Below are 17,772 nucleotides of genomic sequence, written 5' to 3' on the forward strand. Positions count from 1 at the left end.
CCCACCCTTGAAAAACAAAGAATCTGCGTGGAAATCTAGTATTTAACTCATGTGCATATTATCTTTCTAGGTAAACCCATCCCAGCAGCAGCAACAGCAGGTCTGTGAATCTCTGAGCACACACACTTTATGACAGTGTCAAGGTCCACAGTTGTCCCGGGGCTCTGCTACTGCTGCTGTTGCTGCTGCTGCTGCTGCTCTGTCAGTCCAGATAAGGAGCCAGTCAGTGTCAACAGGCTGCACATCAGACACAGGCCGGCACCAACTGTCACTGGACCTTCTCTCACCGCGGGACACTGACGCTTTATGTGGCTACAATGTTGAGGAAATGTCTGATGATGAACGTCGGGCTGCGACTCAACCGACAGCAGCAGACCGGGCTCCAGAGAGCAGCGGCGGCGGCGGCGGGGCTGAGCCGTGGGGACACCCGGCACCGCGGCGCGTCCACAACGACCACCACCTCCACCTCCAGTAACACCACCGTGATGGGAACCAGCAACAAACTGAAAACTATGGACGAACTGGGCGGACCGAGCTTCATGACAACCTTGTACTGGCTCTTTGTGAAGGGTTATTTCCAAACCACGCAGCAATTGCAAGTAAGTAGAACAACGAAACGACGAGTGCATGTGCAGACATGAGAGCCTGTTTGTGTGCTGTTTGTTTTTCACTTGCTGCTGCCATGCACGGTGCACAGCACTTATATGCTTTCACCTTGAATTTAGCATTTAATGCACTTTAAAGAGAAGTTAAAGTACTGAATAAACCCACCCCCCAAATTAATGATATCCATATGTGAGAGTGGGGTAATCCATGTTTTAGGTGAATGTGCATTGATTTTGCAAGGGAGATTTATTCTTTGACCCAAATAACTACAGTGCACGTGGATTGGATTTGCAGCTTCAGCAGTTTAACTTGGCATTTTCTCAATTTGATTCAGCTCCTTCATTGGGGAAAAAAAAAAAAAAAACTTCAAGCACTTCCTCAGGTTGCATGCATCTGCCAACCAAGTTATAGTTACAAGAGGAAACCACAATCTCCTCTTCCTGAGTAACAAACAGCACTGAACAATGACTGGGAGTGTTTTTGCAGCACATAGATTATATGCTACTGTATATAAAGTCATTACCTCTTGTTGTTCCTGATATAGCACTATTACAACAGCATCTTGAGTTGCCTCCTTAAACTCTACCCAGATCATCAAGTGAATGAGGCAAATCTGGATCAACCTAAGGGTGATCCTGAGATATCACATTCAAGAGGTCAAAAACATGCATTGATCAGATAACTCTAATCAGTTTATCTGAAAGTTCAAGTGGACCAAACCTAAATTTCCTTCACAATGTGCTGGGTTAGAGGCAGATGGTTCAGACAGTTCAGACCAAAATGAGAAGTATTTCACCAACACCGATGTCTCTGTTTATGAAGGACAATAATGATATAAATATAAATCAACTTAAATTAGTATTTTACATTCTAGCAAAACAAACTCTGGACTCTACCATAATACAGGGGAGTCCATCCCTCACCTTAGCTTTAAACCAACAAATACACACACAAACTCAATGTTGACATTATAGGGCAACAATTATTGATTTACCAAAAAGTTGTTGTGCATATTAGAACAGAAAATACAAATCTAAAATCTGCCATAAGTTCAGATAATTCCCCCCACTGTTCTACCACTTGGTCTCTCCCAGAACATTTAAATAGGAAGTTGAACACCTGTGGTTTTCTCCTGAAAATATGGTTACGTTTTGCCTGAAATATAAAACTTAGTGGTTTCAGGCACTTAAAAACTTTTTCTTTCTTTCTTTCTTTCTTTCTTTCTTTCTATCTATCTATCTATCTATCTATCTATCTATCTATCTATCTATCTATCTATCTATCTATCTATCTATCTATCTATCTATCTATCTATCTATCTATCTATCTATCTATCTATAAAAGGTTTAAGAAATAAACACAGAGATTGCAGGTTTCATGTAGGCTATGCCACTGGTGCTTTCATCCTCCAAATGCATTGTGTTACAAAGTAGAACATTTTGAGAATGCCATTGGTATGATCTCTGTCAACACTGGAATTGAACCTGTGACATTCAGGAGTCACACGTTGTACAGAGCTAAACAGACACATGGTCTCCTCGCTCTCTCACTGACATGAAAGAGCTGTTATTTGACTGTGCATTTGTGTTAGTGAGTGTGGAGAGTCAGAGGAGTCTCTGATCAACACATTGTTCAAATCCAACTGTTTGATCAACAACAACTGTAGAAGAACAGCATGTCGTCTTATATGGAATAGACGTGAAAAGTATTTATAATCACACAAAGGATTAGTAAGTAAGTGTTATCACGGAGTGTGATGTCAAATCATCATCATCATTGGCGATCACTTGACACGAGTACGATTGACCTCCTGTTGGTGGGTCTGGTCCTCTGTGGGTCTTCAGGTGGCTGTAGAGGCCGATCCTTGATCCACAGTCTCTATTGCAATGGTAGCATACAGTAAGTGGTTGTCATGGTCATTGTAGTTTGGGTTTGTGGAGCAGTTTTGGAGGTCCTTTTCTAACAATGCTGTAGCCTCATGGACCATCCTGCTCCACTTATCTGTCTTGAGGGCTGCCTCCTCCCAGGTGTTCAGGCTGAAGTGGCAAATGATAGAGTGATGGAGGTGAGATGAAAACATTCAGCTGGATAGTGCTGTGGGTTATGTTGTTGACTTTCGATCAGGAGGTGTAATTACACAGGAATAGCCTAAAACATGGTTTAACATGATGAATAAACAGATAATAATACTGGATTGTCCCAATTCTCGGTTCTGGTCTTAGTCCTGGCCCCGGTCCCATTTCTGGTGGTCCTGGTCCTGGTTACGGTTACAGTAAGGGGGATAAGTACTGTTCCATTCCTATCACAGCATCTGGAGCCGTTAAAGACTCACAGACTCTCACTTACAGCCGACATCATTTAAGTCAGTGCGGGTTCAGGTCCTGAGTATTTAAGGGACAGAATGGACTTGGGCCCTAAAGCGCCCCAGCCTGGTCCGTCACTTTATTGTGTCCCCAGGTCAGGAACACTTCCGGTTGTGTTGGGAGTTTTTGCAGCTCATACAGTATGTTGTCGGACTGATGAAGCTGTTTTCATGTTTGTCCTGGTCCCGGTTCTGTTTCCCTACGTGGTTCCAGTTCTGGTCCTTGTCCCAGTAAAGAGTGTGTAGAGTTAAATCATAAAATAAATGGTAAGATGGACACCTATATAGATATCTTGGACCCATTTCTAAGACAACTCATTGATTTGTAATCCTTGACTAAAAACTAAAATCTTGTTACAGTTTAGTAAAAATTGCTTCTGAGTGCATTTTGTTCAACTGGCGGCCGGGGACAGAGTTTGGGGTGGGAGAAAAATAAGGTTCCTTTCTTGTTCCTTTACTAGTAGGCCTACAGTCTTTTTTTCTTTTTCAGAGATGTGATAAACTGATAACACATGGAAGTCTGTGTTTGTGCTCTTGTGTATAAAAATCTGACATGTATCGGTCAACTCAAGGAATTAATAAAAAAGTAGTACAAAAAAAGAGGTTTGAACAAAGACGCTGCACAAATGGCTTCTATTACTGCACAAATGAGTCACTCATTTCCAATTATTTTGGCACTTGCTGCCCAAAATGATAAGTTTGTGCAATTTTTAACCATTTATTTGAACTGTGTTAGTTATTTTTTCCCCACCTCTTTAAACATCATCTAACTCAATTCAACTCTTATTTGGTCAAAGATCGAGCACAGCAAGATCTACGGTCCTCTGTGGAAGTCGACCTACGGGCCTCTGGTGGTGGTGAACGTGGCCAGCGCCGAGCTGATAGAGCAGGTTTTGAGGCAGGAGGGGCGACACCCGGTCCGGACCGACATGCCCCACTGGAGGGGCTACAGGGAGATGAGGAACCAGGCCCAAGGCCCGCTGACAGAGTGAGTCAAACCTCCTATAACTTCTATGACAGAGGGGTTAAAAAGCCTAGAAATGACACTTGTTTTCTGACAGACAGTCGTGCTTCCTGATTTATCTGCAAATCCACAAAAGCAGCTAAAATGATGAGGCTGCATTTTTGTTTTTTAATATGTAACATGGAGCCAAGTAGTCAAACAAGGAGAAATATTTGTTTTTCTGGACTTCAAAGCAGCTCTAATCAATGTTTGATAACAATAGTATCACATGACTACTTTAAATGTGAATGGGCTTTCTAGAAATGATGATTCACCAAAGATTCATGACCCGAATCTGCACTTCTGCATTGGTGTCTCTCAGCTCATTGATGTTTTTCTGGCTCCATGCCTTACTAATCTGGTTCATGCACTATTTTCATGGCGTCATTCACGTGCAGTAGACATTTAAAAAGGCTCTAATGACAAATTGCACACCACCTACTCAGCACCAAACAACACAGAGTTAACAGCAGCAGCAGCAGTATTTTATATTGAACAGGATTTGCTGTGAATTAAGTGAATACTGTGTTTACATTCATCAACATGGGCTCAAACACAGCTCTGATTGTAATCTGATGTCTGCATAAACCAGTATCCATCCACCTTATCAACTTCACTGCAAAATATACGAGCTAAAAGAAGCTATTATGTTTGTTTCTCTTCCAAAAGTGGACACAGATATTTCATCAGGACATTTTTTTTTTGTATTTGTTGAAAAATACAACCAAACACACACACTTGAAAACACATTTAAAGTGAATGTCTTTACATCTGCTCAGTAATTAATCATTAGTAACTCTTTTTAATAAGACTTTTTTCTTAGACAGACAAGACATTATTGTGGGTTGACTGAAGAACACAGAAGAACACAATGTCTTATCTGTCTAAGAAAAAAAGTCTTATCAAAAAGAGTTTTGATTAATTACTGAGCAAATGTAGAGACATGTACATACAGGGACGTTTTGTTCTTCTTCAGTGAGACCCATTCAGGCACAAAGGGCTCAGTTTGCTTTCTTGACTCATGGCAGCTTTTCCTCACTGGTATTCAGTCGGTCGTGTCGAACTTGTTGTGGCAGACACTGCGGAGCTGGCGAAGTATGTGACAGGTCTGTACTGTGAGTCTCTGACAGTGTGAATGTGACTCACTGAAAAAAAAACATCCGCAGAAAACTGACATAACTTCAGCGAAATGGTCTGATGGTGGTCTGTCTCTCTAGTCTTACCTTAGAGCTATTAATTAACTGTATCTTTATCATTAATCATCTTTTTATTTTTTGTCTTTCTTAGGATGGGGGCCAAGTGGCAGCGCATCCGTAGCATCCTCAACCCACGGATGTTGAAGCCCAAACACGTCTCCTCCTACTCAAACACCATCAACGAGGTGGTGACGGACTTCATCCACAGAGTGGCCTGGCTCAGGAAGACCAACGGCAACGGTGTGATGGTCAACGACCTGACCGGGGAGCTCTACAAGTTCGCTTTTGAAGGTTGGCAGAGAACAAATAAAGTCTTTCCTTTTTCTTTTTTTTTAATTTAATCATTCCATAATCATAATTTCCCTCACAAACTTAGCTAGACAGAAGATGCATTTCACTTTAAGAAGTCATATGAATGAAAGAAAGTGCACACGGTTATAATGAAGTTCTCTGCAAAGACACTTGTTAATCATTTCTATTTCAAAAGCCAATTCCAAAAACACAGATAACAACAAGACTAAAAACATTTCACATGAATAACTAGTGCAGTTTCCAATAAATAAGTTATAGTTAGGTTTATTTTACCCTTTCTTTAAAAAAAGGTGCAGCCCGTTCTGTTTATTATTGATTCTTCTTACAACCTTGAATTTTGACTTTAAACTTTAGCTGTTGTTGTGTAGCACCATGGGAACTATCAGCCCTGCCGCACTTGTCCTTGACCCTTGACTCCTGCAGACCTGAGCTCACTCTCTGCTCAGAGGTGGGTGGAGATCTCACAGCTCTCCTTTATTTTATTAAAAGTGACATAGATAAAGACATTACAACCCTAAAAGTGGACAGTATATGAGAGTTAAAGTGTGTGTGCATATGAAAGAGCGTTCTAATAAAGGTTGATAGTATAATAATGGTGATAATGATATTAATGATGATGCGCGTAATGATAATGATACAGTATATACGTGCTACAGCTGTAAGTGTGTCAGAAATGAGCTGTGACTGCAGCAGAGGATTAGTCACCTGTCATTCAGGGCGTTGACTTTGACACAGTTGCTGAGTTTTGGCCTTGACAGTTGATTAGATAAACACTGAGTTTGATCCTAGTACCTGCTGCCGGGAGGCCCATTTGGAGTTCACTTGACATTTAGACATATTTCCTATGCAGATCTGACACAAGATCCTACAAGAGCGTGTGGATACTCATTTTCATTTTAAAGGGATAGTTCAACATTTTGGTAAATTGGCCCATTGCCATTGCCTATACAGTAGTCTTAGGAGTAGGTTTGTTTCGTTCCGACCTTTAATTGTCGGTGCAAGCTATTTTTAGAATGGCGGAGCAGAGCGGCGAGCTGCTCAGAGCTACGCTACGGAGGCTCATGGGATTTCTTGGTTTCCCTCATCAAACTCATCAAATACACAATCCAACAACTCCAAAACGCTCTTGTGGTCAAGTTGTGACCTGCACATTCACTACGTTACAAGACAGAGATGTTTTCGAGGCAAATGCAGAGACTGCTTGCCCAAAAAACTACCCCCAACAGGAACATGCATCAGTGGTTTTGCATGAATTTACCTCCAAAACAACTCTGTCTCGTAACGTTCCGTTATTATATAATTGCGTGGTGAATGTGCAGGTCACAACTTGTCCACCAGAGCATTTTGGAGTTGTTGGATTGTGTATTTGATGAGTTTGATGCGGGAAACCAAGAAATCCCATTAGCCTCCGTAGCGTAGCTCTGAGCAGCTCGCAGAAATGCTTGCACCGACAACTAAAGGTAACGTACCTACTCCTAAAACTATAGGGATTAGGGCAATGGGCATATTTGCCAAAATGTTGAACTGTCCCTTTAAGGTGTAATCCTAGTCAAAACGTGCAAACAGCGAAAAAGCCTCCTCCCTATTTGATCTGCACACAAACCGTGTTGCAGAGACCCTGCCTCTATGGCTCCATAAGATATGATACAAGGACTCATCCTCTTACCAGAGTCCTGGAGCGACAGTGTGAGTGCACACACACTTCACAGACTGTTACTACTTCTTTAAACACCAGCAGCGAGTTTGTTCAGAGGTGGTGTCAACTCACAAAATGACACATCTATAGACGGTATTTGGTTACACCTGCTCCGAATACCCTGGTGTATTTTTGGTCCAGGGCTTGTCTGGGCTGCTGACTCTCAGGGAATACCCTCTGTTGCCTGGGCGTGCTCCACGAAGTTCCCCTAACATGTCAGAGGTGAACTGTGATGCAGACTGTGTCCGGTACCTCAGACCTCGCCTTGGCTCAGGTGGAGGCTGTCAACCAGGAGCCGCTCCCTGCAGCTATAGGTTCAAAATCTGGTTAAAACAACAGCAATGACATGTACAGTTTGTGTTCACACACTTTTGGCCTAGTCTGTATGTTAAAGAGACACAGAGCAGAGGAGTTTGCTTTTGGTTATAAAAGAGTCTCATATTAATGTGGATGAATCTACATTACCCACACTTGTTAATGGGTGTATTTTCCATAAATATATCATTTCGTCTTTATAGTTATTTTGATATTATTATTTAGTGGTCGACTCGCCCAGCATTTCCTAGTTTCGGTTTCCAGGACGCTTCCCGGCGGGTCGTGGGAATAACGCCGCCGGATCACTAGTAGGCATCGTTTATGGTCGGAGCTACGACGGTATCTGATCGTCTTCAAACCTCCGACTTTCGTTCTTGATTAATGAAAACATCCTTGGCAAATGTTTTCACTTTCGTCCAAGAATTTAACCGCGTGCACGGAGGCTCATGGGAAATGTAGTGTGAAAACACTTTGCTTTCCAGAACTCCTCGTAGTCCCTTTTCAGATCCCCGTCCTCTGTCATTGGATGGTTACACACAGAGGTGTTTATTCATTACATGAATCCCCAGTAGCTGATGTCTAATCAACCTCGGGGTCCATAATCATAATAATTGTTACACAGCAAAGATTGAAATAGAAAGAATACAAATAACAACAACAGACAAGAAGACAACAACAATAAAAATAAAATCATTTGATTAACACCGATCTCTGCAAGTGTGTTTGCAGTTTTCTCTTAATTCCATTGTATCCTATATTTAAATGCAGGTATCTGCTCTGTGCTGTTTGAGGCACGTATGGGCTGCATGAACGAAGTGGTGCCTGAGGAAACCCAGAAGTTCATCGTGTCTGTGGGGGAGATGTTTCGTCTCTCCATGATCGTTGTCCTCTTCCCCCAGTCCACGTGGCCCTACTTACCGCTCTGGAAAAAGTTTGTGGCGACCTGGGATCATCTCTTCAAAGTCGGTGAGCAACATTCACTTCAACCACAAGATCAGCCTGTTTGGAGACAGCTGCTATTTAATGTTTACCAAGCGATGTTTAAAATGATAAGTGGATGATTCATTTTCCTGTTCAGTATTAACTCATTTAATCTGGATTCTCTCTTCACAAGTTCACAGTCTGTACTTTTTTGTATTTGCACATCTTCATCTTTCCATCCGGTTCAAATCTTCTCATGGATTATCCCCCACATAATAGTAAAAGTTGTTTCTCCACATGCCATCTCTAGTGCATCAGGGTTTGTTCATGCAGAGTGACTTTACACGCATGGTTAATAGACATATTTTGGAGCAAAAACCTACTAACCCAGTTCTAAGTAAACAAGATTAAGAGTCTGACAGTGCAGACTTTTCAGCACTTGACATTTCACACAGATCTATGGACGCAGTGGTGCTTTGTTTTATTATATGGCTGTTGAATAATTTTAGATAAATAAAATTACTAATCAGGTGATCAAAGTGCATGATCACACATAGAGGCCATTCAAAGTGCATAAAAAAATAAAAGAAGCATAAAGATACAAGAAAAAGCATGATAAACTGGTATAAGAACGCAGATAATACCCTCACCCCATACACCTTGTGTTATGTAATTAACATCACATATCATTTGTTTGAAACAACTTTAAACTTTATTGTTTTCAGGAGTTGTTGAAGTGTTATTTTTGGCCCAGCTGAGATGCTTCATCCCTCAGTTCACTCTGCCTGGTTGTGTTGCTGTAATGAGTCACTCAGAGCTTTCTCTGTCTGTCCACGTCCATGCTTGTTGTCCCAAAAGGTTACTAGGATTCATTCCTCCTGGGCCTGTTGCATTATCAAATAAATTCAAGGACATTAAACTCTAGTAACTCCCTCGGAGGACAAAGTCCAACCCTCGTCTGCCGTTCTGTTCTGTCCTGTACGTCAGCGTCTGTCTGAACCCTGTCCCTCACGGTGTGTTTGTTTACCGCCATCTAGTGGGGGAAAAGTGTAAATTTTACTTTCTCTTGTGACTTGTAGCTGAAGAGTTGGTGCAGAAAAAGATGGAGGAGATCCAGGAGAAGGTGCACCTGGACGAGAACGTGGAGGGAGCGTACCTGACACACCTGTTGCTCAGCGACCAGATGACGGTCACTGAGATTCTGGGCAGCATGACCGAACTCCTGCTGGCAGGAGTCGACACAGTGAGTGCACAGTGTGTGTGGGAAGGAGGGCGTAAGGATGGTTATGTCAGGTTATTGGCTACAAGAAGAACATATGTTTCTGTCAGCTTTGAATTCATTGTAACTGTATTAAAATAAGCACTCAGTTATAACCATTAAAATGTATAAATATGTGTGTTTGTCTCCGTCGCAGACCTCCAACACCATCTCCTGGTGCCTGTACCACTTGGCCAAAGAGCCAGAGATCCAGGAGCAGCTGTACCAGGAAGTGATCGGAGTTTGCCCCGGAGACAAGACGCCGACCAGTGATGACATCACTCAGATGCCGTACCTCAAGGCCATCATCAGAGAGACGCTACGGTCCGAGAGATTATCCCTTTGTTATCAATTATACGTCTTATCAATAAGTCATTCAGTGGTTTGTTTGTTTTTTGATTAAAGGACGTTTGCTCAGGCTGAAAGGACAGAATATTAAAAACCAGTGCTGCAACTAACATCAAACGTTTTTATTGCTGATAAAGGAGTAGGTTGTTTTTCTTAGAGAGTCTTTAAAATGTTATTTAAAAGAAAAATATCTGTTAGGATTTGCCATAGCTCAGGGTGATGTATTTATTCGTACCGGCACTTTTGAATTATGTTTAATCTTTGGTGGTTTGTAATCTGGACACTCTTCAGGGTAAAGATTATATTGCATCAATCCATAAAAAAAAAGAAAAGGAAAAAGTACATTTATTAAACTCATAAGGGAACCTCTAAATCGTTTTCTTTCAAAAGTTAAAGTTTGTGCGTACTGGGACTCAGCTTTTTTCTCAGCTGGGATCTAAAACCCAGTTAGACACATAAACAAGTTGCAGTAACTAAGTAACTAAGGGAAGTAACTGACTCTCTCTCTGCTCTGTGGCCACCAGGCTTTATCCAGTGGTCCCAGGAAACGCCCGCCTCACAGTGGAGAACGAGATCGTGGTGGGAGATCACATCTTCCCTAAAAGGGTGAGACTCAAAGCTCCCATGTGGCGATTAAAATAACATCCTGAGGTGTTGACTTGAACATCTCAGAAAACCAAAACAGTATTAAATGTACCAAAATAATTTTTGCTTTTTCTTTGTGAAATGGAAATTGAACTTGGAGTTGCAGCGGTGTTGCAGGCGGCTCTGCAGGAAGTGTTTGAACTGTGAAAAACATTGTACTTTAAATGCAAAAACAATCTGTGGCTCAGCTGGTGGAAGGTTTATGTTTATGTCCCTAACAGCTCCAGGGATCAGAGCAGCATCGTGCAGGACAACCAGTGTGTGTGCTTTTATAATAATGTTTTATAAATACGGTTCAGTTATCAGACTATAATAAAGACTGGGCTGCAGAAGAGTTGCTCCCTCTAGTGGCCCTGACCTGTTACTGCCATGAACACATTAACCAGTGTTTGATACTGAACTTTAATACTTATGAAGCATCTGTATTTATGTCTCTGTTCTATTTTTTCCCTCCTCTTTTCATTAATATTTTTTATGCTGTTTTGTGTGAAATGTGCAAATAAACCTTGTCTGTTCACGTCTTTCATGTTCATGAGATCAGTTGTGTATCATGAAGTGCACTGATTTCTAATTCCTCCCCTTCTCCTCCTAATGATGATGAAGCTTAAGGAGTTTAACAGGGATCTCTTGTCTCACAGACGCTGTTCCACCTGTGCCACTACGCCGTGTCCTACGATGAGAGGATCTTCGACAACCCCCACACCTTCCTGCCGCAGCGGTGGCTCCGAGGGGCCGAGGAGAAGTCCAGGCACCCGTTCGGCTCGGTGCCGTTCGGTTTTGGGATCCGGGCGTGTCTGGGCCGACGGGTGGCTGAGCTGGAGATGTATCTTCTCCTGTCCAGGGTGAGAACATGAAGCACTGAAATGTCTGTTGGATGTGTGGATGAGACAATAAATACATAATAAATTACAAACAGAATTGTAATACAATATATAGTAATATAAAACTTTGAAATACCTTAGTTCATGGAGATATTTTCTACTGTAACAACCATCAATCTACTTCAACAGGTCCGAAATTTATAGTTTAATTTTTACTGTTCAATTTTAACTTTCTAGAGGAAGGAAAGGGATGTGGCACACTCATAGCCTCAGATGCAAAAATATTTATTCAAGCTGTGTTAAAAAACAACGTTTTAACCAAAATAAGACAGAGACCTTATTTTGTTCGAAACGTTGGTTTTTAACACAGCTTGAATAAATATTTTTGCATCTGAGGCTGTGAGTGTGCCACATCCCTTTCTTTCCTCTGTTATTTTCCGTTTGTGAGCACCTCATCAATACAGGTGTGCGCTCTCCTCCTCTTTAAAGACTAAAATTTTAACTTTCTAACATTTTTTTCATTTTCTTTTGTTTCTTTGACACTATTTATTTTTACTTCAGCAGCATCCAAACTAACAGGGTTCACCCTCAAGACGTGAACAAGTTAAACACCACACCTCCCAGGAAATGAGTTATTGTATAGCTGCATGCAGAAACAGCACTGGCCTGTAGTAACAAACTCACACACACAGACACACACGCACGAATCAATCACCTGTGGACCGACTTTGGACTGATTCGGCTGTGGGACAGCGTGGTGGTGATCATTAACTGGATTGTCTGCACTGCTGTGGCTCACAATGTATATAAATACCCTGCCATAAATAGCCTATAACTTCTCTCTTTTTGTTGTTGTTTTGTTTTTTGTAAAGGTGATCAAGCACTACGAGGTGAGGCCGGATCCTGCGGGCGCCGACGTGAAGCCGATCACCAGGACGCTGCTCTGCCCGGCCACAGAGATCAACCTGCAGTTTGTGGACAGAGCGGCATAGCGGACGGCAGCAGCAGGAGCAGCAGCAGCAGCAGGAGGAGTTTCTGTGTGAGCTGTTTTAGTATTCACACCGTGTTGTTTCCTGTCACCAGCCACTGCACTTGTTTACCCAGTGTTCACATCATGAGAACAGGCTGGGAGAGGAATGCACTTCAACTGTGATCGAGGCAGTCGTAGGTTTTACTCTACGAAAGACAAAGCAGTGTGCATAGAATTTAAAGAAAACTGTATTGATGTAAATACGAATCCTTTAACCAAAAAAAACACTACTATAAGGAGTTTTTCTCAAGGGATTTGTTTAATCCCACATCCGTAAATGCCACAGCTTTGTTTTTATCCAATTCCTCCTCAGCTGTTGCCTCGTAGCAGGAAGTTTCCTGTGTCCAAACCTGAACTGAGCCTCAATCTCGCATACCAGTGTTTCCTTTAGTTTCCCCTAAATGAGACATAATATATACACTTTATACAGCTTTTATAGATAGATAGATAGATAGATAGATAGATAGATAGATAGATAGATAGATAGATAGATAGATAGATAGATAGATAGATAGATAGATAGATAGATAGATAGATTTACATTAAAAAAGAATACAGAATGTTTTATCCCTTAAGATGATAAAACTCTGCATCACCAACTCAAGAACTTTTATTTACCTTTTAATCAATAAGAAAAACTATATTTTTTGTACATATTACAAATATCCAATCTCCCAGTGTGTAGGAAACTATAATAAAAAAAAACAAATCATTCACAGTGAGTTGGGGACCACACATACATGGTTTTTATTCTGTATTTGTAGTTAAATTTATCTTGTACATACAGAGATGTATTTTTAGATTTAACCATGTTTATAGTTTTGATTTGTTTTATAATTAAGATTCCTTATTTGTTATTTGCACAGGCCGATATATTATGAAGTGTAGCTTTTTAAAGAGGTTAAAGACTCTTGTCTGATCATGTCAGTAACGTCCGTCACCACCACATGTGTCCACATCTGTCTGTGGCTTCATCCAAATGATGAAAGTTTTCTCAGTGGAAGACTGAAACAATCTTAAACCAGTCAGTATACAGACTCATAAACACCTCATTTGTTAGTTAGTGTGCTACTCATTGTTGACTGTACACTGTTGTCTCTATTGTCCTACAAGACAATAGTGACGATGGTGATGACACAGATCCAGACAGAGTAAAGTGTTGAAATAAAGAAACAAGTCATTATTCTTTTGAAAAACTATTTACTATTTGTAGGTGTTTTCTGTCATTACATTTAATTGGCAGAACCAGTGATGTTACAGGTTTCACTTCCTGTTTTATAAAGTATATGAGTGTTCTTACAGTTTTCTGTGATGCAGTATATTAAAACCACTTTTAACAGGTTAAAAGAAAAGAGAGTTTTTATAAATATCATAGCAATCAAACACAGTGTTGTTGTGAAGCCAGTAATCAAATTACTTTTTCATCTTCTCTGTCAAAAATACAAACTTTTGACTCTACAATCACCTCGGAAAACACACAATAATACAGAAACAAAAATGTTTTTATTGTCATGTTTCAAAACGTGTTCTCTCACAATACAAGTATCAGTGTAAAGACTTTTGTTTTCTTTGTGTCACGAATGTAATAATGACCACAAGGTCCTGTCAGAAAACACTATAAACACTAAACTACAAACAAAAATGATTTTTGTCTTTATTAATTTAATACAAATAACTCGTTAAAACTTGTAAAAATGTGTATTTAAAAGCATCTCTGCTGATAAATGGAGACAGTGGTGGTGAAATGCTGAACTCTTGTGGACTGGGACAGAACTGCAGCTTTTTTCCAATGTGCTAATTTAAGCCTTATTCATTTGCTTATTTCTATAAATGGAACAGAAAAGAGCACCTCGGTGTAAATGTGTCAGATTTCCTGGTCAGATATGACGGTCACCCTGAGATCGCCTGGTGTACGTGTGTGTGTGTGTGTGTGTGTGTGCTGCTGGATTCAATGTCTGGCTCACACACACAAAGTACAGATGATTTATTCCACGGCTTGTTGCAGGATTATGGCCTGAGAGATTTATTTCATTCCAGGTTGCAGAATTAGATAAAGCTCCATTTTCCAGGAATCTTTATGAGCCATAATGTGAGTTTCATCTCCATTTGTACGATCCATATTTCTGTCGCTCCGCATAGAAATCATCATCAACTGCTCATTTTCTCTACCTCATCCCATGTAATTGGGATGGATGTAATAAAGAAAAGCAGTAACTCACTGCGGCTTTTACCTGAATTCACCTCATCAGCATCTGTTTTCTCCATCCAAACGCTGCCAACACCTTCACCGTCCCTCCGGTGACGGTTCAGAGGTTTTAGTGTCTTCATAATCTCAGTGTTAACTTTATCAGCCGTGTGTTGAAGTTGGGGGATTTTGCGTCACGCGATATGAATTCGAAACTTGCACATTAATCTTGGTTTTCTGAGTCAAGTCCAAGAAACATGTCTGAGTCATGGTAGGGGGAAACAAACAAAAACACGTATCATGTTCTTTTGAGAAGTGAGTAACAGGATCTCCACCACCAGAGTCGACTCCTCCTTTCAAATCACATTTCCCAGTTTCCACCAGCAGATAAAGTTTTCTAAGTTACCGTCACATGACCTAAGAGGGGGACATTCAGTCACAAGGATGGATTTTGACCCCAGTATCTGACAGGAACTTAACCATACACATGAATTAGACATTTTAGCTCATAAAGGATGATTCAGGCATTCTTTTAGACAGTATACATTTTAGTGCAGCTCTGTTAATTTAGGAACTGCTTTCACTGGTAACTTTGCTGATTAAGATTTTATGGGCAAAAAGCAAAACAATATGACAGCAATGATGTTTCAGGTTATTATCACAGATCCTCTCTGGACTATTTTAAACCAGAAGCGATGAGTTGGCAGTTTGCAGGATCGTTGTGCAGAAAAGAAAAAACCTTGTGAGCAGCAAGTTGAAAAGAGAACGTACACAGTTCATGTTCCACATTCATGAACATGAGGCAGGATCTAACCTATGTAATTTTTACGACTTTGCATCATCTTCCAGATGAGGCTAATCAACTTAGTTAAGACTCTCACAGGAAACATGTGATTAACAGAACACACATTTTCCCAAGATACATTTCACAAGGGTGACTCTTCTCTGTCTCATCTATCACTGTTACTAAAACACCTTATGGAACATCTTTATATATCTATAATACATACATGGTGATGATGTAATCAATCAATCAATTTGTTTATTTCGGGCATGTCAATTTAAATCATCATCATCACACTTCATCTTAGTTCAAGTAATACAATACACATGGCCGAAAGGGAAAGCGGGAGAAGCAAAAGCTTATCTAGTCCCGCCCCCATGTAAGATATTAGAGCAAAAAGTTCAGGTGGATAATACACTACAAAAGCTAAATGAATAAATAACAGTGTTTCTTATGCTTGGATGAGTTGACTCTAGGCGACCACTGACCCCGGTCGTTGGTGCTGTCAGCTGACTGCTGAGCGATGACCTTAGACCTCCTTCCTATTGGTTGCTGGGCTGCAGACAGTGAGTTGCTTTACGTTGGTGCTTTAACACACAGCTGAGAGTGACGGTTAATGTTATTTTCAGTCTTTTGTTCATGCAGCGTTTCCTGCAGGTGCTGCATTTAAACTCAAGTACACACACCACACGCCACAACCGTCCAACCTGTATGTAACCACTTGGAGGGACATCCCATAGATGTTGCCATGACATCTGAGAAATCTCCACCTTTTGATAAAGGTGAAACCTCTTGAAAATACGATTGATTTACAGAGATATGTAATGTTTTAATTAAATAACATTGTTTCAGATGATGAAGGTTTGAAGGGAAGACAGAATTAAAACACATTTTTTAGAGCTGGTCTTTAAAAGTCACACGTATAGTTGACTTGATATGGGACGACTTCTACTTTAAGTATTTATATCTCCTGTCACTTTATTCTCCCACTCCAATCCACTCTTTACTCAGCTACTATTTACTGTATAACGTAAACACTGCTAATATTCAGGCCCTGTAGGCTATTGTTTTAGACCTTTATGATCAGTAGCCTACACACGTAATATATCTGAGTACTTGCTTCAGCGCTTCTCTACAGTTCATCATCATTGTTATCATCATTTAGTCCATCACACGCTGAAATGATGCCTTTACTGTCGGGTTTAGGGAGACCAGGTTTAGGACCCAAATGCAGACACAAAAACACAAAGTGATGGGCAACAAAAAGGGTCATTATTAAACAAGGTAAAACACAAAAAAGGTATGTCTAATGTAAGAAAAACACAAAGTAACAGCTAAAAGCAACAGGCTTAAGTCCTAGACAAGCTCAAAAATCAAAGTTCAAATGAAAAGGTGGGTTCAACAGTTCAGGGGGGGTAAAAAAAAAAGTGAGTATAGACAAAGGAAACAGAGCAGGTGCTGATAAAGGGGGGAAACACAAGAGGGCAGAAAGAAGACAAAGGAATATTTCAAAATAAAACAGGAAAAACTTGAACTCAACCTGGGAACACATGGAGGACATGACATTCACTGTGCTTAAATTCAGATGCTGTAACTATTTGAACCTGGAAATGCTTTGGCTTTATATAATATTTAATACATGTTATTGATTTACAGCTCTTTTCTTTATTGTAGCTCTGTTGATGTTATTAATATTATTCTGCCTTTAAACACTTGTTAAAATGTGCACTATGGATACTTTTTTTTTTTTTATATGATTTTACTTTTCTTGTGAAATTCTTGGTAACTTTCTAAAGAAAAGTGCTGTACAAACAAAGTATTACTAACTCCATTATAACATCTTCCCCTTGCTCTATGTTAATTTTATCTTCAAATTATGACCACCACCAAGTGATGATTAAATACTAACGTCATAGTCAAAATGATCAAAGTTGACTCTGAACGCAGTGAAGTCATCTCAACACAGTGTGACCATGTGTAATCTTCTTCACTGGAAAACTGTGTGTTGTTCACTAAACAGAAGAGATATATATATAAAAAAAGAATGTGAAATAAGAGGTGATATAATAAAGGTTAATGAATAAGAGGTGACACACGCACGCACTCACGCACTATAGGCACTAATGCACGTTGCCTGTGGTGAATTAAAAGGCATCCTGTGATGCTTTCATGGTCATCCTCCCGGGGAAAATGTGCGGCTTGGCGAACAGTCACAGGCCACTCTGACCCTTCATCCCACAGTCAGGTTTAACAACGACTCTATTGTACAAGCAGAGAAGCTGCTGCTTCA

At 40.5% G+C, this 17,772-nt stretch overlaps 1 protein-coding gene across 1 annotated transcript; it reads left to right on the forward strand.

The window, feature by feature from the left end:
* Positions 1-130: 130 nt before the first annotated feature.
* cyp27a3 (cytochrome P450 family 27 subfamily A member 3) lies at positions 131-14,163 on the forward strand. Its single transcript, XM_083997020.1, has 9 exons — positions 131-599; positions 3,766-3,956; positions 5,259-5,458; positions 8,259-8,456; positions 9,491-9,654; positions 9,827-9,993; positions 10,542-10,623; positions 11,301-11,504; positions 12,356-14,163. Exons 1-9 carry the CDS (start codon positions 318-320, stop codon positions 12,473-12,475), a joined length of 1,608 nt encoding a protein of 535 aa, XP_083853146.1. The 5' UTR covers positions 131-317; the 3' UTR covers positions 12,476-14,163.
* Positions 14,164-17,772: the final 3,609 nt, after the last annotated feature.

Source organism: Trachurus trachurus (genome assembly GCF_905171665.1).
Source record: "Trachurus trachurus genome assembly, chromosome: 21".
Taxonomy (NCBI): domain Eukaryota; kingdom Metazoa; phylum Chordata; class Actinopteri; order Carangiformes; family Carangidae; genus Trachurus; species Trachurus trachurus.

What these genes read in the sequence shown, in the direction of transcription:
- cyp27a3 (XM_083997020.1), top strand. Translation starts at nt 318, where the DNA reads ATGTTGAGGAAATGTCTGATGATGAACGTCGGGCTGCGACTCAACCGA. An exon ending in TGCTGGCAGGAGTCGACACA is followed by an intron (nt 9,655 to 9,826) that starts GTGAGTGCACAG and finishes TCTCCGTCGCAG; the next exon opens with ACCTCCAACACCATCTCCTG. An exon ending in ATCACATCTTCCCTAAAAGG is followed by an intron (nt 10,624 to 11,300) that starts GTGAGACTCAAA and finishes CTTGTCTCACAG; the next exon opens with ACGCTGTTCCACCTGTGCCA.